Source organism: Haemorhous mexicanus, chromosome 2 (genome assembly GCF_027477595.1).
Source record: "Haemorhous mexicanus isolate bHaeMex1 chromosome 2, bHaeMex1.pri, whole genome shotgun sequence".
NCBI classification, from domain to species: domain Eukaryota; kingdom Metazoa; phylum Chordata; class Aves; order Passeriformes; family Fringillidae; genus Haemorhous; species Haemorhous mexicanus.
The window spans coordinates 99,038,337-99,064,354 of record NC_082342.1 but is presented as its reverse complement, the minus strand read 5'-3'; the positions used below and the strand labels follow the sequence as shown (position 1 = coordinate 99,064,354).

Sequence of the window (26,018 nt, the reverse complement as noted above, 5' to 3'; positions counted from 1 at the left end):
ACGTTGGCTATCTAGGGAACAGAAAATTGTGCATATCCAAAAACCACACAGCAGGACCAATTAGATATTAGTGCATGGTCTTCTGAATCATGCATTATTCACTGGACTAGAGATAGGCTTACTTTTGTGTACTGAAACAATTGCTAATACCAGAGAGAAGTTGAGAAGAGGGAAGTCAATGATTTAATGACTTTAAACTAAAGTTTGCTTCTCTGGTGGATTTTAAAATGCAATTAATGACCAGATCTACGTTCAGTCTGGTTAATTACTGCTTCTTGTCTTTTCCTCTATTGCTGTCATTTCCTCTGTATTTCAGTTCTGAGATTTTTTGTTCACATGCATTTATTGGAGTGTCTGTCCTTGAGTATGATTGCAGAGACCAAATTCCCACACACAGACAGGATACAGGTCTCTGCAGCAGAATTGTGCCAGTATGAGGTATAAGGATTAATGTCAGGTTTGTTCTTTGTGTTGTGATGGGAGACCTATATCAAAGAACTACAGAATCTTTAAGTTCAGAAAAGATCTCAAGATCATCGAGTCCAACCATTAATCCTGCACTGCCAAGCCCACCACTAAACCATGTCCTTAAGCACCATATCACTATGGGAAGAGAAAAAAACCCAGACTGGTGGGTCCAGTTAGGGATTATGTGCTGAACTCCTGCGTGTATACATGTGTGCGAGCGCACAAGATGCATAGCTGCACGTCCGAGTGCTTCAACAGTGCTGGATGTACCCAGGTCCCACAGACAAACTTTCCGTGTGCTTCAGGTCCCGAACCCACGCGAAACCGCAACTGCCACGACCCCTGTCCGCCAGCTCCGGAGCCCATTTCAGCCACCCCCCGCCCCTGGCCCGCCCGCAGCCGCCCCCTCCCCGGAGGTGCCGCCCACCCCGCAAGAGGAGCCGCTGCGCTGCGCCCTCCCCCTGCACAGCGCCCGGCGCGGGGAGGCGGGCGGAGCGCGGCGCCCCGGCACCCGCATCCCTGGTCCCCATGCGGCGGCGGGCGGCGGGACGCTGCCGCCGCGGGAAGAGCTGCGCGCCCAGGCAGCCCGTCCGGCGGCACGGAGCCGCCCGCATCGCCCGCCCGCCCGCCGGCCCACGGAGCTCCCGGAGCGACGCGCTGGGCTCCCGCCGGGGCTGAGGGCTTGCGGCGTTTCGACTTTCGGCGGGGTCGTGGGGCACCCGGAGAAGAGGAGCGCTGGGAAACAATAGCAGTCAATATAAACCAGCGCCCGGCGGTGCCTGCCCGGCTGCCGCGCATCGCTTATGCTTGTTCGGGGGGACCCAGCCGCGGCGGCGGATCCCGCAGGATGACGGGTGATGAGTCCTAAGTCGGCGTCGAGGCGGACCACCGCAGGCAGCGATGAGGCTCGGCGAGCCGGTGCCGAAGGGGAGGCCGGGGTCCAGGTGATCGCCGGCCCCGCGCCGCCGGCTGTCCGCAGCCGCCCGGAGCATCGGGAGCGGCGGGCAGCGCCTGCCGAGGGCGCCTCGCCCAGCCGCAGGTAAGGAGCGGCGCACGCCACCGCTTCCGGAGCGTGGTCGGGTGCGGGGCGGGCTGGGTTTTGGGGTTCGCCAGCAGGGCTGCCCGGCTGGCGGCCGTCGGGCGTTCCGCAGCCGGTGCCGCCGTGTGTCGGCACTCGCCCCCAGCCCGGGCGCTCCCGTCGCCCGGTCCGGCGGGGACATTCTTCCTTAATGGGAATCATCTGTCCTCCGGTACGGTAGAAAGAAACACGGAGCCGAGGGGGACTAGGGCTACCCGCAGCCCCCTCCGCCCAGCCGCTGCTGGCGCACGGCCCGGGCCGCACAGCACCGGCCGCGCCCTCTCGCCGCCCCGCCGGGAGCCGTGCGGGCAGCTCCGCCGCTTGGCGCTCCGCCCGCGCCCCGCCTACTGGGGCGGGGCCGCAGCCCATTGGCCGGCACGCTGCGCGGGGCGGTGGAGGCAGCCAATGGCGGAGGGGTGGCGGAGCGCGCCCTCGCGTGGCGGGGCGGTGCGGTGCGAGCTGCTGCGGCGCATCCCGGAGGAGCGGAGCCCGGCCGTGCTGCCGTCTGACTCGGGCAGAGCACGGTGAGTCCCGCCGGCTGGCCCTTCCCCAGCCCCTTACAAGTCACTGCAGCCTCCTCTTCACCTCAGTGAGCATATCCTGAAAGGGACAAAAGGAATCTGAATGGGTAGGTGTGTTTTGTAGAAGGAGTTTTCATTAAGGAGAATGTAAGGAAAACAGCACCTGAAAATTCTTAAACAAATTACAAGCTATTTGTCTCGTAAAGAATGTTAAATGTCCCACTAACTTGACCACAGAAATTTGGGAAAGCTCTTCATCCCAATGAGCCTCTCCTTTGAACTGTAATAGTTTGCACATGGTAATCTTAGGAAAAAAATGTGCATCTTGTTGCTTGCAGATCTGAGAAAATCTGAATTTTATACTACAAGCAAATAACTAATGGAACTAACAATACCTAGTACAAGTGAATTCTGTCATTGTCACAGTGTTGCATAAAATCAGGAATATTAAATGTCTGTTACTAATACCAGACTGTGTTCTTGTATGACTTTAATTTGAAAAGCTTTCAAACTATTCTGTTGGTAGGAATAAGAATAGAAGTGTTTTAAACTCACTTGTCCAGAGTTAGGATGCTTAACTGGTAATAAGACAGTACATAAACGATTTGATTTTCAGAAATTGCTAGTGCTGAAGGCCAATAACAGTTGTGTTTTCTTGTCTGTGCTTCTTTAAATGACTCTCCATGGTTGCAGCCATTCAGACTTTGATGCGCAGTTCCAAAAATGTGAAGTTGAGTATTAGTAGATACACTATAAGCTTTTCCTCTGAGGTCTGTGCTTAACAAATTGTCTAGCTTTATAATTTCTGATCCATCATAATACATGTTTGGTTGAGATTGCAATGTTAGAGTATATCCAACATCACAGAGCAACCCATGGCAAAGGATGACAGTCTAGATCTATGGCCGACCAATTCTTTCTTTCACTTTCTATCTCAATCATTCCCCATATCTATTATGAATGAGATGAATTGAGCCACATTTTACCCTACCAAATGTTAATAGCCTGTCTGAAAATTAGGCAGCTAGGTGAAGTGAGTTTGCTAATTTGGGACGTAATGAAGCTCAGCTGTACTATTTCTAGTTATCTGATGAAGTACATAACTGCTATGATTCATCTTCAAGTGATTATGGCTTGTTTGTTTGTTTTTCTTTCATTGACTGCAGAGGGAGCCCTGGCAATTTGCTTGAGCTAGATAGATCCCTAAAAGTTTTCTAGTTTTTCTGTGAGATGAGTATTATTCTTGGTGTTCAGAATAAGCCTATAAAATTTATTACCATAGGGAGATAGGATAACTTTTTTAGAATAGGTATTTAGTAGAAGTGAGTAATGGAGGAAAAATTGACACTAAAATAGAAAATGTCATGGAATAAAGAAAATGGCTTTCCAACTGAACTTGGCCTTGATTGTCTACAGACTTTCTAGACAATGCAGGTAATCACTACGTATAGAAGGGTTTGAAATATATAAAGAGTGTATAAAAGTTTTGAAAAATAATAATTTCTTCTCTCTTTTCTTCCTCCCTGCCCCACAACAATGCAGGAGGAGCCAGGCGAGGGGAGGCGACAAGATGGGGGAGCGGGTGGCGGCCGGAGCGCTGTCCGTGGTGCTGCTGCTGGGGCTGGGGCTGCCGCTGGGCGCCCTGGGCTGCCCCCAGCCATGCGCCTGCTACCTCCCCACCGAGGTCCACTGCACCTTCCGCTCCCTGGCAGCCGTGCCAGCACGAATCCCCAGACATGTGGAAAGAATCAACTTCGGGTTCGTATGGCAGCTTGGGGCAGACAGTTTTGTGCTCTTAGTGCGGACGCCTGGAACGCTTTGTGCAGCTGGGGCAAACTAGGACCTCTGTGTGTACTTCTCAAGTGGAATCACAGAGATGGCTTCTTACCCATTGGTGCTGTATTTCAAACACTACAGCTGCTGGCATGGAGGAATTAGCTTTGCCTTTTTGTTTCAAACAAAAGTTACTATTATTTTCTAACAAATCTTTATACCACGGTGTGAGTTCTTTTTTTGCCAAATAGAACATTTAGTCTTTTAGAGTGGATAAAAAAAGATATTTAATTAAATGTGTTACAAGATTTCTACAGAATATGGAATTTTATACCTGATGTAAGAAAAAAAATATATAGTAGGAGTGAAATTCTATGATGTAACCCAGGAGCATTTTGGAGAGCAATGAGATATAGCCTATCTAAAATGAATACAGTGGAAAGAGATTTGATCCATTGCCTTTGGAATTGTGATTTTTTTTAAGCAACTAAGCACAGTATAAGCATGAAGAGATTGCTCAGACTCCAACTCACTGTTCTCTGCCAGGATATTGCCAGCTCACATCTGTCAGATTTTGAGACAAGAAGGCAGGGGCTGTTGGTAGGCTTCATATCACAAAAGTACAGTGTTGGGTCATTGTGTGACACAGAACAGTGCAAGAGTCACAGTCCTCTTCTGCTTGGTGTCAGGGCTGCCCCATACCCATGATGAACTCACCCTGACAACCTCAAGGCCTGCAGCCTAAGCTGCAACTGATCATGCAATGACTGGCAATAGTGACCTTGGTTAAGGTGTTTTTTTTTGTTTCTCTATAGTTAAAATTTTTATCCACCAATATTTTATCCACCTAAAGCCTAATTTTATTCTCAAAATGCTCTTGTGCTCAGAAAAGCTTTATTAAAAAATTAGGTACTCAGATCCCTTAATTGCTTTTTAAAATGGCAAGTGGGCTTCTAAGTTACTAAGGCATTTGGGCTGTTTTTTAGTAAAGTACATATTTTGATATACTGTTAACATAAAAAACATTTCCTCCCTTTGTGTTTCATCACTACAAATGACATTTTTTGGGTTGCGTCCTTTCCCAGGAAGAAATAGTCTTAACTGTCTGTTGTTGCACTTTCACTTTGAAAGAGTGCCTTTATCATATTGCTTCTTAAAGTGCTATGTACTTTAAAGGTGAAGGTTATTTTTCTAACTGGTAATTATTCTGGAAAAATTTTTATTTAGACAAGTTCATATTTTTTTTCCAGGGACTGATTTTGAAATAAATAATTTGAATAAGATGTCTGCTATAGCCTTAGTGGATCAGGAGAAGGACTAAAAATATCAATATGGTGTTATAAATTTTTAGCAAATTAAGGATCTTTAGGTAGATAACATGGTGAAGATCCAAAAGTATTTTCTCTGTATTCAAAGTATTTTAATTTCATTCAGTGTCTTCCCTTGCTTTCTCGAAAACACTGAGAAATTGGGAAAATCTCTAAAATTCTATGCTTAGTTTTAAGGCTTTTCATGCCTAGATTAGATAATACACTGAATTTTCTGTATACATATGAAAAACACAAATACAGAGCTAGGCCACCAAATGTTACTCTTCCAAACTGGCAAATAAAGCCTGATTTGCTTGTCCAAAGCAAAACTGATTCATTTTCAAAGAGTAGATGTTTCTGTATTTCTTATTGAAGAGGAGTTTCAAGACTCAAATGATGGAATTGAAAGGTCAATTCCTAGATCTTATGTTTTTAGTTAATGTAGCCAATTACATGTTGTAACAGTAAGTGAAGCAGGATGTGACTTACTGCTTCTTGTGCTGTTTGGGAGATAACCCATTTTTAATGTTTACTCTCCAAACCTCTGTGTATTTATTGTTCAATGCTGCTTTGGCAACACTGCAGCTTGTCTGGTTTGCCAGGCTGCATAGCATCATGGTTTGGCCACAGGCCATTAACTTATTTCCATTCTATAAACTGAGCTGCATGGAAAAATATACTGACAACTATTAGAACTTGAATGCCTATTTATTACTTTTACTCCTAATTTATGGCTAAAGTGCCACAAAGTGAGTTGAAAGAAATCGTAGTGTAAACATGAGCTAAGTATGCTTGGGCCTTGTAGGAGTCTTTCAGTAACTCCTGGCCTTTTGACAATGCAATAAAGTCCCTCCAGTTTTTCCTGAAAGTTAGATTATACTAATTTTACATTTGCAGTTTGTGACAGTCAGTGTATAAATTGTAACTGCATGTGTGATTTTTTTTCCCCAGGTTCAACAGTATACAGTCTATATACGAAAACTCCTTTGCAGGACTTACAAAATTGGAATTGCTCATGATACATGGAAATGATATTCAGAATATTCCTAATGGTGCTTTGAAAGATCTTGTGTCTCTACAGGTAATGCTCATGTTTTCCTAAATTTCAAATCTAACTTAAGTGAATAACAGAAAGCAAAACTAATTGTTCTTTATAGCGCCTTTTTAGGATTAACATACTACTTTCCCCCAAAATACATTGGATATTTATTAACTATGCCTATGCCTAACTTGAGAATGCCAACTAACACTCAGTTTTATTCTACCTCTGACCAGCATACCATTTTTCAATGGTGCAAAAGATTTGAATATGGGAGGAAAAAATTTGCTTGATTGCTATTCTGTTTGGATTTAGATAATAAAAATAATCTCTGGGGTTTTTTTTATTGATTTTTTTTTTTGTTTTTTGTTTAGGTTTTCAAAATTAGTTACAATAAATTGAAAGCCATAACTGGCCAAACTCTCCAAGGACTTTCAAGCTTAATGAGACTGCACATGGACCACAACAGAATTGAGTTTATTCATCCAAATGCTTTTAATGGTTTAACCTCTCTAAGACTTGTCCACCTGGAAGGAAATTTGCTTCAGCAGCTTCACCCCAACACCTTTTCAACATTTATGGTCCTTGATTACTTCAAATTGTCAACAGTAAGGCATCTCTACCTATCTGAAAATGCTCTTAGGACCTTGCCTGCTGGGATGTTTCAAGGCATGCCACTGCTGGAAAATCTTTACCTTCATGGAAATCCATGGGACTGCGACTGCAGTTTGAAGTGGCTCCTTGAATGGAATGAAGTTTCTGGAGGTAGGAGCATAGGCGGCTACCATGTTTATTGAACTCCTAATATTGATTTTTTTCCCCTGTTCTGTGTGTTGATGGTTTTGTTATTTCCTAAGTATTTTTACCTACGTGATGTCTAAGTTCTGTTGCTGTTCAATAAATATGTGTATTTAAAAAACACTGTAAAAAGCAAGCAGATTTGTTTCATTAGATAAAAATATGTATCTAACAGTGAAGAAATTAGCTATTACATTTGGGATGATGGAAGTGGTAGTAAAGTTTATAACTGGAAAGGGCTTATAACTTTTTACTGCACTTTCTTGCACAGCAGTGTACCTTTGGTAAGGGCTGCCAATTGTCCTCAGCCAACAAAGCTGCTGACTGTATCCTCTCATGGAAGGTGGTAACATTGGATTTGAACTTGTTTGTCCAAGGAAGGAAGGAAATCAGTTTACCAAATTCCTGATTAAGCCCTTTTAATTTTGAATCTAATAACATTAAGGCTGTAGCATGTATTCTTCATGTACATCTGTGTTTCTTCATTGACCACAAATTCCTTTTATGATGGAGCAAATCTGTAGTAAGTGTTTTCAAGTGCTTGCAATGTATTTATTTTCAACCATGTGGGGTTTTTTTTATAAAATAGCTTGTTTATCTAATTCAGTCTTAGAGATGAGAAAAGTATCACAATGCCTGGGCTGGAATGCTTCTGATTGTGTGCAGAAGTAAGAAAGAGAGCTTTATAATGCTTCTGTGTCAGGAATACACTAAAGGAGGAGGGGTTTGAGTGTCAGTTTTTAGTTTGGGCATCTCAGTGCAGCAGAAGAGCTGATGTCACACCAGAGCTTCTGCTAAATTATTAAAAGGGAATTGGCATTTAATTGTAACTGAAGATGTCTCAAATAAGTGATGGATTCCCAAGGTTTATGTAATAATTTTGGAGCACATATGGTGAATGATGGTAGGTCTTGTCATCTTAGAATACATAATTCATTGCAATTTTGCACTTGACTGTAGGACAGTGCTTTTTAGGAATGTGTGATGCTTAAATGAGTAATATAAGTCTTCTTGACTAAACAGATTTTTGAGTCCTGAAAATACAGTATTTCCTAACTGAAATACTATATTTCACTAGCTTACATTTTAATATTCTTACATTCTGTTCTTGATTCAAATTGTGTGTGTATGTCTAATGGGTGTACTTAAGTTTTACTGTAAGTTATAATAATGATATATTAGCTGAACATTCCTTCCTTAGTGCAGTGTTGGCTTGCTAGCATTTTTATTCAGTTAGGTTACCTCTTTATGCTAAAACAGTAGTGATTTTTGAAGGGAGGAATAATTTATCCATGCCATTTTCATGTATGACAGATTTTGTATATGACTATAACATTAACTTCTTTGGGAATTCTGTCTAGAAAGAGTTATTAAATTTCTTCAGACTAGTGTAGCCACTGCCAAGCTGATTATGGGCCAGTTTCTCCTTATCTTTGAAACATCCTGTTTGAATCTGCAAGTGACAGACTGCATATATACATATATACATATATACACACACATATATACATATATATACACACATATATACATATATATATATATATATATATATATATATAATGTATTTAATTTTTAACACCGTTTCAAGAAAATTGATTTTTCAGACTAGCAAAGTACCTATTTTCAATTAAAATAATGGTATGAAAATTTGTTGTGTATTTCCCTTTCTCCTGACATTTTGCCTTATAACTCATCAGTATATTGTTCATTCTTTCAAAGATCCCTTATTCTTCAGGATGATACTTATTCCTAGAATAACTGTGATAAATTTTATTTACTATATGGTTCCAAACTGAAAACCTAAGGTACATTTGACAGTTGAGTGAGCAGAATTATGTAATAAATATATGATTGTTACTTTGCAGACAACAGTCTGCATTGACAGAAGAGAGGAGTCAAGACTAATTTCCTGGTCTAGCTCTCCTTCTCTGTTTTACCTTTTTTTGTACAAAGTTTGCAGTTGTTTCAGAGGTTAGGGAAGAAGTGGCAATTTATTTTTTTTCCTGCTGATAAATAGCTTGTAAGTGCAAGAACTGGTCAGCCCATTTTGGTAGCTACAGTAAAATGTTTTGTGTACTGCTAGTGCTGTTCTTAATTAATAGAGAAAAAATAAAAAGCTTCCTGGATTATTTAATGAGGAAGTCCAGCATTTCTCTGGTAAATGCTATATTTTTGAAAGCTGAAAGGTCCCAATCCTCTTTGTATTAGGCTGTCACTACAAATGACACAGAGTAGTTTGTTACTGATTTAAATGTTGCCCTGCACACTTCGGTTTCTACGCATTTAATTCAGAGGCAGTGAATCTAAATTTCAGAAGGATGGAGAATTCAATCCTCTCATTAAAGTCAGACGAAATCATGGCCAGATTGAGAATTGGGTGCCCAATCAGCTGTAAAACAAAGAGGTGCCGTTCTGTAAGTCTTGTCTTATGTGTCATGTGACATAATGCAATCCTCATGAAGTTTATTTCATATTTCTGAGAATTGTCTAACTCTAGAACAGTTTTTCAGCTTATTTATCTCTTGTTTTCCCTTTTATTTTCTTTCTCCCCCTTTTTTTTTTTTCAGGTGTTTTAAAATGCAAAAAGGACAAAGCCTATGAAGGGGGACAGCTGTGTGCTAAGTGCAGCAGCCCAAAACAACTGCAGAAAGAAGATATTCAAAACTTGAAAGATATTTCCTGTAGGAAGCCTGTAATTCAGTCCTCACTGAGGCAAAATAGCAGTACTCAAAATGAGGAAGATGGTGACGGTTATGAACTCCCTCTGGAAGAACTTCAGCCTTCACCATGGAACATTACTCTAAATATGACTGATGAGCATGGCAATATAGTCCACCTGAACTGTGAAATCAAAAAACCAACAGGCTCTACCAAAATGCAGTGGAATCAAATCCAGGCTCAGGAGATAGATATCAATGCCACAATTGCATTGGATTTTGAATGTCCAATGAATCGAGAAAACTATGAAAAACTATGGAAGCTTATAGCTTACTACAGTGAAGTACCTGTTAAACTAGAGAGGGAACTTATGCTCAGAAAAGAGCCTAAAATAAGCTATCAGTACAGGCAAGGCTCAGATTATGATGCTCTTTACTACACAGGTGTAAAAGCTCAAATACTGGCTGAGCCTTCCTGGGTGATGCAGCCTCTTATAAATATCCAATTAAACAGGCGTCAGAGTACAGGGAAAAAAGTGGTGCTATCTTTTTTCACTGTGTTTTCTCAGACAATTCATACCAAAACCACCAGGCAGCAGAGAAACTGGGTAATGATAGAGCAAAATCAGAGCACAAGGACAGCACAGAGTGTGGTGGAAGGGTCAGAGTGTCAGCTGAGCTGCAGTGTGAAAGCTTCTGAGAGCCCCTCCATTCAGTGGCTTTTTCCAGATGGAAATAAACTGCAGGCACCTTTTAATGAGAAAGACAGCAGGTTTTCCATTCTCAGTAGTGGCCAACTAATCATCAAAGCAGTGAGTTACACTGATGGAGGTGTGTACCACTGCATTGCCCAAGTGAGAGATGATGTGGACGTAATGGCTTACAGACTTGTTGTGCAGCCTGCAGCTATTCAGGTAGCTGATTCAGATGTAGTGAGAGTTGAAAAAAATGTTGGAGATCCAATAGCTTTGCCATGCAATGCAATTGCCATCCCAGACCCTCAGTTGAGCTGGATTCTTCCAAACAGTCAGGTACTCAATGATATATCAAACTCTTCAAAAGGCTATATGCTGTCCAATGGTACCTTACTTATTCCAAGGAGCCATGTCACTGATAGTGGCCATTACAGATGTGTGGCTGTCAATCAGCAGGGATCAGATCAGATTGTTGTAAGGGTCACAGTAAATAAAATGGTGTCCGACAGGTCATTTAAACGGATCAAACTAAAGAAGCGCCCAGGCTCAAAAGGTTTGTCAAAAACAAGAGGGCGGGTCATAGATGATGGAGAGGGATCAGGGGCAGGAGGGGTGGAGGAGTTCCCACGAAGAAAGAACCGCCTAAAAGACTGGGAAATACCTTTTAAACAAAAAAGTGACCAAGTGCCAGAGGCTCAGATTAAAAAGGGGAAGAAGGGCAGAAGGAAAATGAAAATCTGGAAAAGTCCTGATGGAACCCAGGACAGCAATGTTGCAGAAGGCCGGAGAGTATTTGAATCTCGAAGGAGAATTAATGTGGCAAGCAAACAGATTAATCCACAGCATTGGGCTGACATTTTGGCAAAGGTCCGTGGGAAGAATCTTCCTAGAACAACAGCTACAACTGTTTCTGTAACAACTTCACTGCCATCAGTCATCCAGGAAACTACTCCTGCCCCTTATCCCTTAGCCAGCCCTCCATCTTCAGAGACTGGAGCTGAGGTGGTGGATTCCTCTGCTGATGCATCACCTCTGGGTGAAGATGAGCAGTTCTCGGTCACTGCTTCACAGAACGCGGAAGTGTTTTCAGTCCAGCCTGTATTAATAAGGTCAGAAACGGAACCATTCGCCAACCCCAGGGCTTTGGAAACACCTGCAAGTATGGACACTGTAGAAATTGCTTTGTCAGGTCCATATTTGACTCCTGTCTCTCCAACTCCACAACCACAAGGGGAGCAGCATCTTGATGTCAGGACAGATGATTCAGTTGCCCTTACTGAAGAAACTCTAACCAAAAAAATTGTGACAAACTTTCCTAATGTTCAGAGCAGTTTATTCACAGTGGAAAATGTAGACAAAACTGTATCTTCTATACCTGAAGAAAATTCTGCTTTTGCTGAGCTACCACTTGATGCTACTCTCCTTGCTGAGTCTCAGACTGTGGATCTTCATAGCATCTTGGAGAAAAGCTTGAAGTTAAATGAAGTGGGCCCAATTAGTGTTGAAACCATAACTTCGGCACCTTCTCAGTTTGATGAGATCATCCCAACAGATTCTGTAGGCACTACTACTGTTTCTTCATCTACTTTTCCATTTGTTAGAGAAAAGAGCAATGGTGCAAGATACCAGCCCAAAACAACATCCACAAGTCATACTAAAGTGGCAGACTTAAGTAACAGTTTCCTAGCTGTCACCCCCATCAGGGTTCAGAGTGAAGAAGAACCTGGAACCCAGAGGAATACAGTGACTCAAGAAAGCATATCCAGCAGTTACGCAGACAATTCTCAGACAGAGGAACATAGAAACTTGGCTATTCCAAAACAAAGTCCCATATTCATTTTGCAGAGTGCTAATGCTCCTCATAAAACAGCAGAGGGGTTAGAAATGGCTTCTTCCATGAGTGGATTGACCACTGTGGCCACCACAACAACTCCATATAGAAAGACCATGCCTTCACTTGTTACTCAGCACGGTAGAAAAAGGCCTTATGGGAGAAGGAGAAGGCCAAACAGAATCCGACAAAGACCAAAGCCTTTGCCCCGTGTTGTTTTAACCACAGAGGCAATGCCTATAATTCCAAGGACACCTGAAATTGAAGCTGTTACCAAAACTTCTTCTGCAACTCTTAAAAGTCCTGATCTTAAAAACACCAAAATACAGTCTAGGAAAGAGGAGCGTATGGAATCCACTCCTTCCTTAATTCCAGATTTGGGTGTCACAGAAAAAATTACAAAAATCAGAGATGTGATCACAACTTTTTCTTTTAGGCCTACTGCTTCTCCACCTGGAGACAAACGTATGACACACACTACTAGCCCTGAAACCTTGGAACTTCCAGTGACTGAACCCATCACAATTTTATCATCATATGCTGTACATGATGCGCTTCCCACGAAAGAGTCAAGTGCACCTCTGAAGCCAGAGCAAAGTGAAGTGCCAGCATACCACTCGTTAGACAATGTCTCTGCGGAGAAGGACACGAAAGCAGATTCTAAAACTGTGGATCCTAAGGCAGAACAATCAAGGACCACAACTTCTCCTGCATGTATGAACAGTTCAATACTATCAACAAAACCAAAATCTCAAGAAGAACCTAACCTATTCGACTTAGAAGTTGTGGTCAATGAAACAACTGCTGGAACATTCCAGTTGGCATATCCCACTGTGAGTGACTTAAGTATTCCTGTTGGCACAGTCAAAGTTTTTAAGGACTTCTCAGTTTCAAAGGAGCCATGGAAGCTCACAGTATCCGTAGAAACACCAGCAAAAGCTGAGCCACCTCAGCAGTATGAGATAATTACTTTATCCTCCTCTTTCAGCACTGCAGAAACTCAGACTTTTCCAGTTAGAGAGACAAAGAAATCTGTAACTTCCCAGGCTGCGACAGAGCCATCTTCCTTGGACAGAAAGGAATCTATGTTACATGTGTTTTATCATTCACAGACGACTGAAAAGCCTCCTACTACATCCACTGCTTTTATTCCATTTACAAAACTTGTCACTCTTCCCCCTTCCATTTCAAGCACTTCGTATCCTTCTCTTCATTATACTGCCAAGGAGAGTAATGCCTTTAATCAAGAAAGGTTCCCAGAAGCAAAACAAGTTGGAGCAGGTGGTGACAAAATAGTGATGACCTCAAAACAGAATGTTCACCCTGCTCCTTCCTCTAACCAGAACAGGATTAGCATACAGTCCAAAGAGCAGCAATTCAATGAGTTGTATAGTGGCAAGTCAAACAACAGTTTACTGCTAAATCCAAGTCTTCCCCATCCACCTGCTGGAATGATACCAAGCATAAACCAAAGACTACCTCCAAAGCACATTCCAGTAAGAGGCACAATGAAGCTTCCCGTAACACAGGGCCCTCTTCGCTATTTTATAACACATCAGCCTCTTCACTACACAAACAAACCAGAGATAACAGCCTATGCAGCACATACCATCCAGGACAGGAAAACTTCTACTTCCCAGAGAGAAACAACTGCCCCAACGCAAGCCTCTCCATTTCACAAAAAAAATCCATTAACCGAAAGCAAGTTCAGTAATCAGGGTCAGAACAGATACAATCCTAATTCAAGATTTTTTGGGAATAACCATGTTCCAGATAACAGAGGCACAGCTGGGAGACTACCAAGTCAAGGGATCCCCTATTACCCCAGTTCCAGAATACCATTCCTTTTCAACAGATCAAGGATATTCCCTAACTTAAATATGCATCCTAAACCAGATGTTCCTAGTCAACCAGTGCCAAAAGACACAAATGAGAAGAAGGTTGCTCAGGTTTTACCTACTGGGATTACAGTGCAGAAAGCTACAGCTATTCCAGTGCCTCCAATGCCACACGCCACAACAACCACATCACCACGGGTGGTTATAAAGATCACCCCTCCAACCTTTCTCTCTCAGCGCACAAAACCACAAATAAGCACTACAGTTCACCCTTTTAAAAATGTCCATTATCGTCATCAAAAATTTCCATCTGTTCCTTACATGGGAGGCATTATGCCACACAATTCAACTGTAATTCAGTCTTCCACTAATTTTAGAGTACACGGGGAAAGACCTAAAATTATCACAAAAGCGTCTCAGACCATATCCATCCTTGCTGAAATGGATGCTTTTATCCCATGTGAGGCAGTTGGGGAACCAAAGCCTTTTATTACTTGGACAAAAGTCTCTACAGGTAAGACAAATAAAAAATTTCTTCCGCATGGTTTGTAGGGGTTTTGCACAGAAGTGCAAGATGATCACAGGCATAGTTCAAAATACTGAAAAATTCTTCCTGTGACTTATAATCATTGTAGAGAAAATGATTAATTGCAACTAGTCATTACAAGTAATGATAGATTTGCAGTGTTTCTTGTAGTAAAAGAAAGCCTCTATCATTTAATGAGTTCGTTTTTGAAGAGTAATTTTTGTCTGTGAAAAGCAGCCAACTCTGCTTATTCATAGCAGTTAAAATTTATTACAGCAATATTTTGAATATGGGTTTGTTAACATTGCTGCCTTAAATATTGGTGTGTGTATCATCTTCATATGCAAAAGGAACAGAAAAGTTACGTAAAGATTTGAGAGGGATCCTAAAACAAGCCCTTCAAAAAATTCCTCACTGTCCATGTTTGCAAGATAGTGGTTAGTTCTGCAATAGAAACAAAGACTAATTTGTGCTATGGAGAGAGTCTGAAGATGTCATGTGGGCCCTTTGAAGTTGTAATTGGTGTTGGGTAAACCTAGAATCTCACTTAAGGCTTTTTTATTGCAATAATGTACATTTTTAAACCCTTTGACTTTGTCTTGCTTTTTTTCCTCTCACTTTCACAGGAGCTCTAATGACAGCCAACAGCAAATTACAAAGGTTTGAAGTCTGGAAGAATGGTACTCTCCTTATCCGAAATGCTCAGCTTCAGGATCGTGGACAGTATTTATGCACAGCTCAGAACCTGCATGGTGAAGATAAAATGATGGTTGTGCTCACGGTTGTAGCCTACCAGCCCAAAATTTTACTTTCCCGCTATCGAGATGTCACGGTCTACTTTGGAGATACCATAGCAATGGAGTGTCAGGCTAGTGGGACTCCAAGCCCATTAATTTCATGGATTTTCCCCGATAGGAAGATTTTGCAGGCAGTCACAGCCACAGAAAGCAGGATAATGCTTCATGAAAATCGAACCTTGTCTATCAAGCAAGCAACTTTTTCAGACCGAGGAGTTTACAAATGTGTAGCAAGCAATGCTGCGGGAGCTGACAGCATTGCAGTGAGGCTGCACATTGCAGCCTTACCCCCCATCATCCAGCAGGAAAAGCAAGAGAACATTTCCCTACCCCTTGGTAGCAGTATTAACATCCACTGCACTGCCAAAGCAGCACCTTCACCCAACATCCGCTGGGTGGTCTTTGATGGCACTCAAATCCGGCCTTCTCAGTTTGTCAATGGGAACTTATTTGTTTTTCCTAATGGGACTCTCTACATTCGCAACGTCTCCCCCAAGGACAGTGGGACCTACGAGTGCATTGCTGCTAACATGGTGGGAGCTGCCAGGAGAACAGTACAACTCCATGTGAAGAAGCACGCATCCAATGCTAAGATCACTGGGAGCTCTCCTCAGAGAACGGATGTAACATACGGTGGCATCCTGCGTTTGGACTGTAGTGCTTCTGGTGACCCTTGGCCTCGAATATTGTGGAGGTTGCCTTCCAAAAGGATGATTGATTCCCTTCACAGGTAAATTACTATTTGGAGTGTTGCAGGTAAATTGCAGTTTGGATTAACTTAAAGAGCCCACCCATATACATACAAGTTTCATTCGTGACTTCTGTGGGTTTTGAATGATCCTCCCAATCGTTAAAAAGGAATTTCAAATTATATAAAAAAATAAAAGTCGTATCTTAGCATAATTTTCTTGAAAGCAATATTACTCTTGAAAAGTTAGCTTCAAGTTTTTAGGATAAGCTGCCACTGTTTGTTTTTTACAGCCACTTGTAAACGCGACAAAAAGTCCAGATATACAGCTTGTGTGCTGCTTGTTCCAATGTGCTTACTCTAAATAATATTGCAGAGGTGCCTGCTTTTCTTCTGGAGAAACGGGATGGTTGAATTTTATCTCTTAGCCAAATCATTACACACAGTAAATACAGAGCAAATAAATCAGCTTATAATTACTTAAACACAGTAATTTAAACATCATGTATAAACAAATGTTACTGCACAATAAGGTCTGTGCAAAACTGGTTGTATATAAATGCCTAAAACAATGTGTTCTCCAATGTTTGCAATATCAAGTGAAATATCACTTCTACAGTAACTAACGCTTGGTTGAAAACAAATTTCTGTGCTATAAATTATTCATAGCTCACCTTAGAGCACTGTAAAGAGATGAGAAATGCACTGTAATTTAAATGCATAATTTGGAACAACTTTATTCACAGCTGAACATAGTCATAATTTTTTTTATAGTGACAAAAAAAATTATATTTAGGTTACCTGTATATCACAAAATATATAGCACAAAATCCAGATTGCCTTTTATGCCTCATAGTGGTAACAAAAACATACTGTGTTTCTTTTTCATTTTCCCTCATAATCTTTATGTGGGCTGCTATTCAAATACTGGAGATCTTCTTTGGGAAGAAAACTGTGGGTACTGAGGAAGTTGTTTTTTACCACAGTACACTAATTCTGTAGTGAAGTAGAAAGGAATAATAGCTTTTTTAGCATAGTGGAGGGTTTTTTCCTTAATAAAAGGAAAGCTTAGCAAAATTTTGCTTCTTTGTGACTTTTCTGAAGGTTTAATATTTATACCCAATGCCAGAGGAAGTTCCTCATCTTTATTTGTTTTCAGCTGAAGACCGAGGTACCAGACTCCATTATGGTCCATATAGCCTCATGTGTGTATTATATAATTCAAAGGTCTCATATTTCAATGTTATAGAATAACGTACAAGCAGTTAGAAGAGTCAAAACCACCATAATTTATTATTTAGTGATCAAAAACAGCATTAAAGTCATGAAACACAATAAAATTACTTGGTTACAAGTGAGTAGAATTATTTTTTCCCATTTGCTTTTTGGTGGTGAATATCCTGGAAATTCCTGACCATCTAATTATTTAACAATAGTAATTTTCCTCTCCTATTCTTTTCTTTTCTTTTGATACTGTTGAGTTGTTATTCTCCCACAGATTTCTCTCAGTAGTTAATACCCAAAATGTGATTTTGTAGCTCATTTTAGGTTCTTTTTTCTTTCCTTACAGCACTTTGGAGACTAGAATCAAAGTATTCAGCAATGGGACTTTGGTTGTTCATTCAGTTACAGACAAAGATGCAGGAGACTACTTGTGTGTGGCCCGCAATAAGATAGGGGATGACTACGTGGTCCTCAAAGTGAATGTGATGATGAAACCAGCAAAGATAGAACATAAGAATGAGAGTAACCACAAGGTCAAGTATGGAGGGGACCTGAAAGTTGATTGTGTGGCCACAGGTCTGCCAAACCCAGAGATCTCCTGGGGTCTTCCAGATGGCAGCATGATCAATACTTTCATGCAGTCGGACGACAGCGGCAGCCGGACGAAGCGATACGTGGTCTTTGATAATGGAACCCTGTATTTCAATGATGTTGGACTGAGAGAGGAGGGGGACTACACCTGCTATGCTGAAAACCAGATTGGGAAGGATGAAATGAAAGTGCGGGTCAAAGTGGTGGCAGAGCCTGCAACCATCAGGAACAAAACATACATCGCTATTAACGTACCTTATGGCGATGTTGTCACAGTAGCATGCGAAGCCAAAGGAGAGCCCACTCCCAAAGTGACCTGGCTTTCCCCGACCAACAGGCCTATTCCTGCCCTGTCTGACAAATACCAGATATACAGAGATGGCACCCTCCTCATCCAAAAGGCCCAAAGGTCTGACAGTGGTAACTATACTTGTGTAGCACGGAACAGTGCTGGAGAAGATCGGAAGATAGTTTGGATCCACATTGATGTTCAGCCTCCCAGAATCAATGGTCATCTCAGTGCAATAACATCTGTGCGGGAGACAGCCACCAGAGACAGCCGGAAACTTATTGACTGCAAAGCTGAGGGCATCCCTGCTCCTCGTGTCCTGTGGGCTTTTCCAGAAGGAGTAATCTTACCGGCTCCCTACTACGGGAACAGGATCACTGTGCATCGCAATGGAACGCTGGACATCAGAGGGGTGAGACAGACAGACGCCGTGCAGCTCGTGTGCATTGGGCGCAACGAAGGTGGGGAAGCGAGACTTCTTGTGCAGCTCCTCATCACAGAGCATTTGGAGAAACCCTCCTTCAGAGACCCTGTCAGTGAAAGGATCACTGCCATTGCTGGGCACAGCATCAATCTGAACTGCTCAGTCCAGGGGAACCCCAAACCCAGCACAAGCTGGATCCTTCCCAACGGCTCTGAAGTGCTGAGTGGCAGTCGCCTGCACAGATTTTACCATAAGAGGGATGGGATCTTACACATCAGCAGCTTATCTGCTGGGGATGCTGGGACCTACCGCTGTACAGCCAGAAACCCGGGAGGTTATGTGGAACGAGTAGTCTTCCTCAAGGTGGGACTCAGGCCAGAAATCAGCAACCAGTACAACAACCTGGTGAGCATCATCAATGGAGAAACTCTGCAGCTTCACTGCATCACCCAGGCAAACCACCGGGCGCAGATCTCTTGGACACTGCCCAATGGTATGGTTATGGATGCCCCCCAGGCCGTGGGTCGCTTTTCCCTGATGGAGAATGGCTCATTGACAGTGCGTGAGGCTTCTGTATTTGACAGGGGCACTTACCTGTGCAAAGTGTCAACAGAGTATGGCACTTCTGTTATGACTGTGCCTGTCATTGTCATCGCCTATCCTCCTCGGATCACCAGTGAGCCAGCGCCTGTCATTTATGCCAGACCTGGAAATTCAGTCAAACTGAACTGCATGGCCATTGGGATTCCTAAAGCAGAAATAACATGGGAGCTTCCAGATAAATCACATCTGACAACAGGAGCTCAATCCCGTCTGTATGGAAACAAATTCCTCCATCCTCAGGGGTCATTAGTCATCCAGCAGTCCACTCAAAGGGATGCAGGCTTCTATAAATGCACTGCTAAAAATATACTAGGCAGTGATTCTAAAACAACCTACATACACATATTCTAACATTAAAACAAGTGCCTTTGACTGGATACTGGTGTTCAAGTCACTGCCAAATGAGTGCAATGAGGAAAGTACTGCTTGCAACAATGGCTGACAAAAGAAGAAAAAGGAATTAATCTGCATTTCTTTTGTACTCAGTATGGTAGTAAGTCTGGAACTGAGAAGACTAACATATTGAAAAAGGTCTTAAAATTGTTAAGACAGTGTAATGTGGTTTTTCATGCTATCCAATAGCATGAGACCTAAAGTACTCTATTGTCAATAGTCCAAAGCTATTTCTTGTTCTAACAAGCACCTTAAAAGTACCAAAGAAGTATTAACTGTTCATAAGTGAGCTGCAGTGATAGAAGTACTTTAGTAAAACATAATTTTCTTTGTACCCTGCAGCGCCTTTTCATAATCTAGGCTTATAGAATATGATTATTAACCTTTCTGTCCATGCTTCTGTCAGCTCTTCAAAATGAAAGACTAAATTAGCAAATAAGAGTGATCTATTTTAATAAAAATACATGCAGAGATTAGCTGCCTTAACATATGAACATACATTTGCCAGCTACTAAGGATGCTATGGTCAATTAATTCATTATCTATTTTATATATATTTTTTAATCTGACTATGAGACTAGAAAGAGTGACAGTGAAATTGGTCTCATTTTATAAATTATTGGTCTTTACAAGACTCTGATACATTACAGTGTTTTATAATATTAAGGTCAATATACTGTACATTTTATAATAAAAAAATAAAATATTTTCCAAAGAATATATTCACTGGTTTTCTTTTTTTTTTTCTTTTTTTTTCCAGACAATAAGGAACTCCAAGCAGTGGGAGTATGGAGTTAGGTCAAAAAACCTGAAGTAATGTAGTGTTATATGTACTTATATGTACTTGTATTTGACCCAATTTCTATTGAATTCATTTATAGATGTTTTAGGGAAGACAAACTAGTATAATTGATTATCTTTTTTAAAGTGATTTATAATAGAAATTTATGAATATTTCAGTATATATTTGCAATGGTAGTACTTTTTCTGCAGTCAAGGATTGTTTACTGGATAATGTCCATAATTTTATGAAGATTTATCTCTTGTGCTTTAGAAATATTTACTACAAGGTGCTGAATATGCCCATGTTTCAACAAAGTATAGCAATCAGAATTTTGGAAATGTTAACTTATCTTTAAACATGTGGATTCTCTCAGATATTCCTGAATTCTTAAAGTTCTGCTTGTTCATAAAACTTATGCTCATATTTTAGAATATGGTTAGAATAAAAGCTTTATTTTTTTTTTCTCTGTTGATCAAAACATGTCAGTAATGTAAAGTGTTTGGTTAATATTTACATTTTGCAAAAGCTGAAAACAAAGATTTCCTGCCCCACAAGTTTATACAGTTTAGAAAATAGTAAGCTGTTGCAAAACGTATACTTATCATAATGGCAAACAGAACTGAACTAGTTACAGTAAAAGGTATTTTATTAGAACAAAAATGTAGAATTAAAGGAGAAGGGCATTACTGAAGATACAAGGGGTACAATTTATATAATAAAATATTTTATAAAATTTATTTTTAAAAAATTCAGTGCAGGCTAAAAATCTGTGGTTGTACACAGCTTTATTAAAGTTGTGGATATGTTGCCTAATTAAATAGCACTTAATTATGTCTTTGTTTCTTTTTTATGGTTTAAACCCTTTGGCCTTAAATCACCAAGCAGTGCTCAAGGGGAAGCATGTCCCTAAATACCTGGCAGGGATGTAGCTGATGGTGAGAGCAGTTAATGAAGAAAGAAAAGAAGCGTTTAAGATTTTCAGCTAGGTTACCCGAGTGGTACTTTCTAATCTGGCTATTTTCCTTGAACATATCAGATACATCTTTAGATCCTTTATTTTTAACTTTATAGTAGTTTTCCAATTTGGAAAATGGTCATACAGCATTTAATAATAATAGTATGTCTTGTAAAAGAGTCTGAAGTCAGCATTTGGCATTGTAGTAGGAGTCAAGCACTTTTAATCATTTGTCCAGCCTTCACTTAACAGTTATGGGAATTTAGAGATATTCTTGGGTGCTGAATTACTTCTGCATATTTCTATTAAGTAGATTTCTTTTTATGTTAAGAGAAGTAAACAGAATCCAAACCCAAATTCAAACATTTGATCTTTTAGGATCAAACAAAGCATCAGACCATGTTTTTGTCCTCAGTTCAGAATTTTCACAGCTGCCAATGGCAGTTTTGGAGACTAAGATATGAAAGATTTGGCTCTAGGCATTTTCTTTAGTCCAAACTTGCATGCTTGCAAAATTCCTTCAAAAGGGGACTTAACATTTTTTTAATGTGTTATAATTTCCATTATGTTTGCCTTTACCCGTTTTATGAAAATATATTCCCAATGAGAGACCTATAAAATATAATTTTCTTCCAAAATAAATGTAACCACGACTTAAACACATCAAATGAATGCTTTTTACACTCAAGCAGTGTTGGGCCATATGTTGTGTCTGTCATACTCTTTATATGCTGATATGCCTGTTGTCCAGGATATCTATCTTGGGTCACTTTTGTAGAAATAAAGACATTTACAGAGAAACTAAGTCTGTTCTAGGACTTACATTCTTGGGCCTGAATCTATGTACCACTCCATGTGCTGAATCATCCATCAAATGAGGGCAGTTGTTGGACACTGAATTTAAATCAAAATTCATTCCTTTATTTCCAGGTAATTATCTGCAAGTTGAGTTAAATAAATCAATGACAGATTTGCATTACTTCAAAGATGCAACACTTCATTAATTTTTTTTTCTTCAAAAGTCTTCATTCAAGCAAGACCTGTGCATTCAAAGGCAACATAGTTTGTTCTTTTCTGATTTGGGGAATGCTGGGAAATTAGGTGCTTGCTCATGGTTTGAGAAGGTTTCTAAGATTTTACTTAATCAATCAAAGCAGGTTCTGGATAGTTTCCATGGAAGTAAAAAACATTCCTTGCTTTTGCTTTGTAGATGGAGAAGAAAGATTTGTCTTCTATTTGGAGAAGCAGAATAACAAGGTGACTTATTACAACTGTGCAGATTGAAAATTACTGCAGTTGTAGATACATTTTTTGGAACGGCCTTCACAAAAAGAGATTCACTGTGACCATATCCAGAGCACCACTAGCAACTAGTAACAGAAATGGATGTAGGAGTATAGACCAGAAAAGCAATAAACAGGGAATTTAACAGGGTATTCATGTCTAGATCTGATAAAATTCCTAAAACGCTATTGAGTTCACTTGCATGTTTTAGTGATTATCTTCAAAAGCTCCTGAAGTTCAATTGTGGTACAAGAAGACTGGAAAAAAATACCAAAGCTGTAGTTGAGAAAACATGAATCAGTAAAACTCTGGTATTAAGAGAGGTACTTTGTTTAGCTCATTATTAAACAACAGATTTAAGAGCATCTGTAGAATAACAGAGTGATAGGAAGCAGCTGCTCTGCCTGTTTCTGTAGCAAATCAAATAACAACCATCTAGTTACCTTCTCGCACAAGTAGTCAGTCCAGAGTATGGGAAGAGGAGATTGATGTAGTCTATCTTACTTCAGCAGTTTGGTGGGGTTTTTTTACACAACCATACGGGATGTCCTCATGTCCAAACTAAAGAAATGTGATTTATCTTTTATAAAGTAGAAAGCTGGATGTTACAAAGAAGTCATGAATAATTGCTTCTCAGTTAGGAGAGCATGTCAGCTGAATCCAGCTTGGGTCTGATGACTTCCCACATTCATTAATGTCTATCAGGTATAGAGAAGACATTTCAAAAATATGTAAATATTGTTAAATCGAAAAATAATTAAGAACATAGGACCAAGTTGCAATTTTGAGGGATTTTTCTAGATGTGTGAAATGATTGGAAATAAAAAATAATCACTCTTCCCCCCTCCAATAAATGTGAGAATTATATTCAAAAGAAAGACAATGAATACACATACAGTAAACAGAATACACATACAGTAAACAGTGAAGAAGGTGTAGGAGTTGCACAAGTTAAGGACATGACATTCCAAACAAAACCTTTTCACTTTGAAATCTGTTCAAAAAGGGCAATGTGAATGAAAAGAATGGACATACTCTTCTTGCAGTGAGGCACAAATACAAAGAAATTGGAAAGAATCCAAGGAAGTGATTTAGAAAAGATAACCTATAATGCTAATTGAAATTAGATTAGCTTATTCCTCATTCTGCCTAAGAAAAAAAGGCCAAATATGAAATACAACAGTTAAGAAAATGTATAGTCCTTATCAAAACAGTGATGAATTGTTTTTCAGGCTCACTGAGGTTAGTATGGGAATCTTACTCTGAGCTCTAGCTAGATATTAAAACTTTGTAACTAAGAACAGTTGAACAATGTATTACTTTTCTTAGAAAATTTTGAAATTCCCATCTTTGGAGACAGCTAAAAGAAGTTTAGTCTGATAACTGAAACAGGTAATCAACACCCTTGTCCAAGAAACTGAGAAATCTTGGGGTTTCTTTACATTTACCTGCGGAGTTTATTGCATTTATTTGGGGTTTCATTACATTCCTATCTTTCCTAGATTTTCCTATTAGTTAGACATTTGTAAAAGAAAGATTTGTTTGTTAGCTTTAGTCTGGGCTTGTGATTTTTATCTGTGTAATCTTCATGATAATCTATGGATTTGTTAACCATTTAGTACATAACAGATATGGGAACATGACAAATAGGTCCACTGTGACCACATCCTTATGATGGAAATCTCGTGGAGAGATTTCTAGAAGCAGCTATGTCATAAGACCTTTTTGTCATTCAAACAGTTTGGTGTGCAAAGGCATCTCACACCACATCATTCACAGGCTTGCCCAGAGTAGAAATAAGGAACTGCAAGGACTTTTTGTGTTTCTTTTACCTGGGCTGGGTTTTATTTATCTGCATGTTTTCAAAAATACATTTTCAATCTTTCAATGCAGCCAGCTACCATGAAAATATCCTAAAAGCTGTACAAGCATATGTATAGCTTTTAATATAATTTCCTCTTTTATTGTTTGCAAATTGACCACAGCAGATTTTGAATGATAGAAGGCAGAGTAAATCCTCACAGAGAACATTTAACACTCCTTTAATCATCCCTCATTCATCCTGAAAAAGATGATAAGACAGAAGCCACTGCACACAGTGGGGAAACACATGAAGTAGATTGTGGCAGACTATCATCCTGTGAAAGAAATAGTGGTTTCTTAGAGCTGTTGCAATTTCTTGGTGTATAAAGTTAAAGATTTATTAGTTTGCCCCAAAGGTGTGTATACTTTTTGCAGCTGTTTCTCTTGGCCCAAGAAAAGATACTGTTTTTTCCTGGAAACCTTTTCTTGCTGGTTCAGTCCAGTAACATTAGCATGGAGCAGTTAGTTAGAAGAAATGCTAGCAGCTTTTGTGAGATCTGAGTTAGAGTCTCACCTGACATAAACCGCTTGAGTGTGGCTCAAGACCCACCCAAAATGTTCACCCATTCTGTGAGCATCCCTACTTTTTTACTTATAAGGAAGTTGAGTTTCATAGGAGATATAATAGTGAGTGAAAGAGAGTGCAAGCAATAAGGACAGTGTAGTGGTAATTGAGGACACTCCTATTTTTCAAGAGTCTTTAACACATGGGAAGTTCTGAGCCTCTACTTTTCTGAATAAGCAAACTTTTCTTTGCCTGGGATGTAGACCTCTCATGTTTCTTTCTTCCACATGTGCAAGACCCACTGCTACTCTTCATATATGGTGAGAATGATGCTTCTGACACATGGGGTAATGCAACAAGAAAGATGCTATCACGTTGGACAGTGGATGTTATGATGTTAACTGCAGCTGTGTACCACCTACTAAGCACTCCTTTGAATGTGGGACCTCCACAAAGGGAAATGAATGTTGGCAGCAGTACTGCTGCTTCTTCCCTTCTCCATGACCCCATTCATCAAGCACTGCTGGCTGCTATATCAAAGAATTCACAGACTGGCCACGCATGATGTGCCAGATCACTGAGTGGTTAGGAGACATAAATATATGATGTCTCACAGCTGCCAGGACTGGAAATGGCAGTCAGTAGTGTGAGTCTTGACAAGTGAGGAGTAGAATGACATGAGATGGATAGTCAAATTATAAAATTAAAAGAATAAGTGGTGCTGTCACACTTAAGTACCTCCTGTGGTGCTCTGTTTCATTCAAAGCACACCTGATATCATATGTATGTTCCATAACCCTTGAATTAACCACACATGTATGGGTTTCCCTTTTACCTTTATTCCCAGTGTTAGTTAAAAAATAATTCAGGCTCTGAATCAAAACTAGATTTTTTTCCCTTGCTTCTACGACTAAGGGTCAATGGATTAAGCTGCTGTACTCACCTACTAAGAACTGCTCTGTGCTTTTATGAGCTTCTCTGGAATATTACAAGAACGGACAAAATGAGGAACATTTTAATAAAACTCTGTTTACTAACCTGGGGAAAAATCCCTGGTAGTCATGGATGACAAATGCATGTA

The 26,018-nt window shown here is 40.4% G+C and overlaps 1 protein-coding gene across 1 annotated transcript; it reads left to right on the top strand.

Moving 5' to 3' along the window:
- Window positions 1-966: 966 nt before the first annotated feature.
- MXRA5 (matrix remodeling associated 5) lies at window positions 967-22,090 on the top strand. The gene is made up of 7 exons (XM_059839710.1): window positions 967-1,507; window positions 3,610-3,825; window positions 6,102-6,231; window positions 6,564-6,954; window positions 9,558-14,525; window positions 15,164-16,064; window positions 17,593-22,090. Exons 1-7 carry the CDS (start codon window positions 1,326-1,328, stop codon window positions 19,502-19,504), a joined length of 8,700 nt encoding a protein of 2,899 aa, XP_059695693.1. The 5' UTR covers window positions 967-1,325; the 3' UTR covers window positions 19,505-22,090.
- Window positions 22,091-26,018: the final 3,928 nt, after the last annotated feature.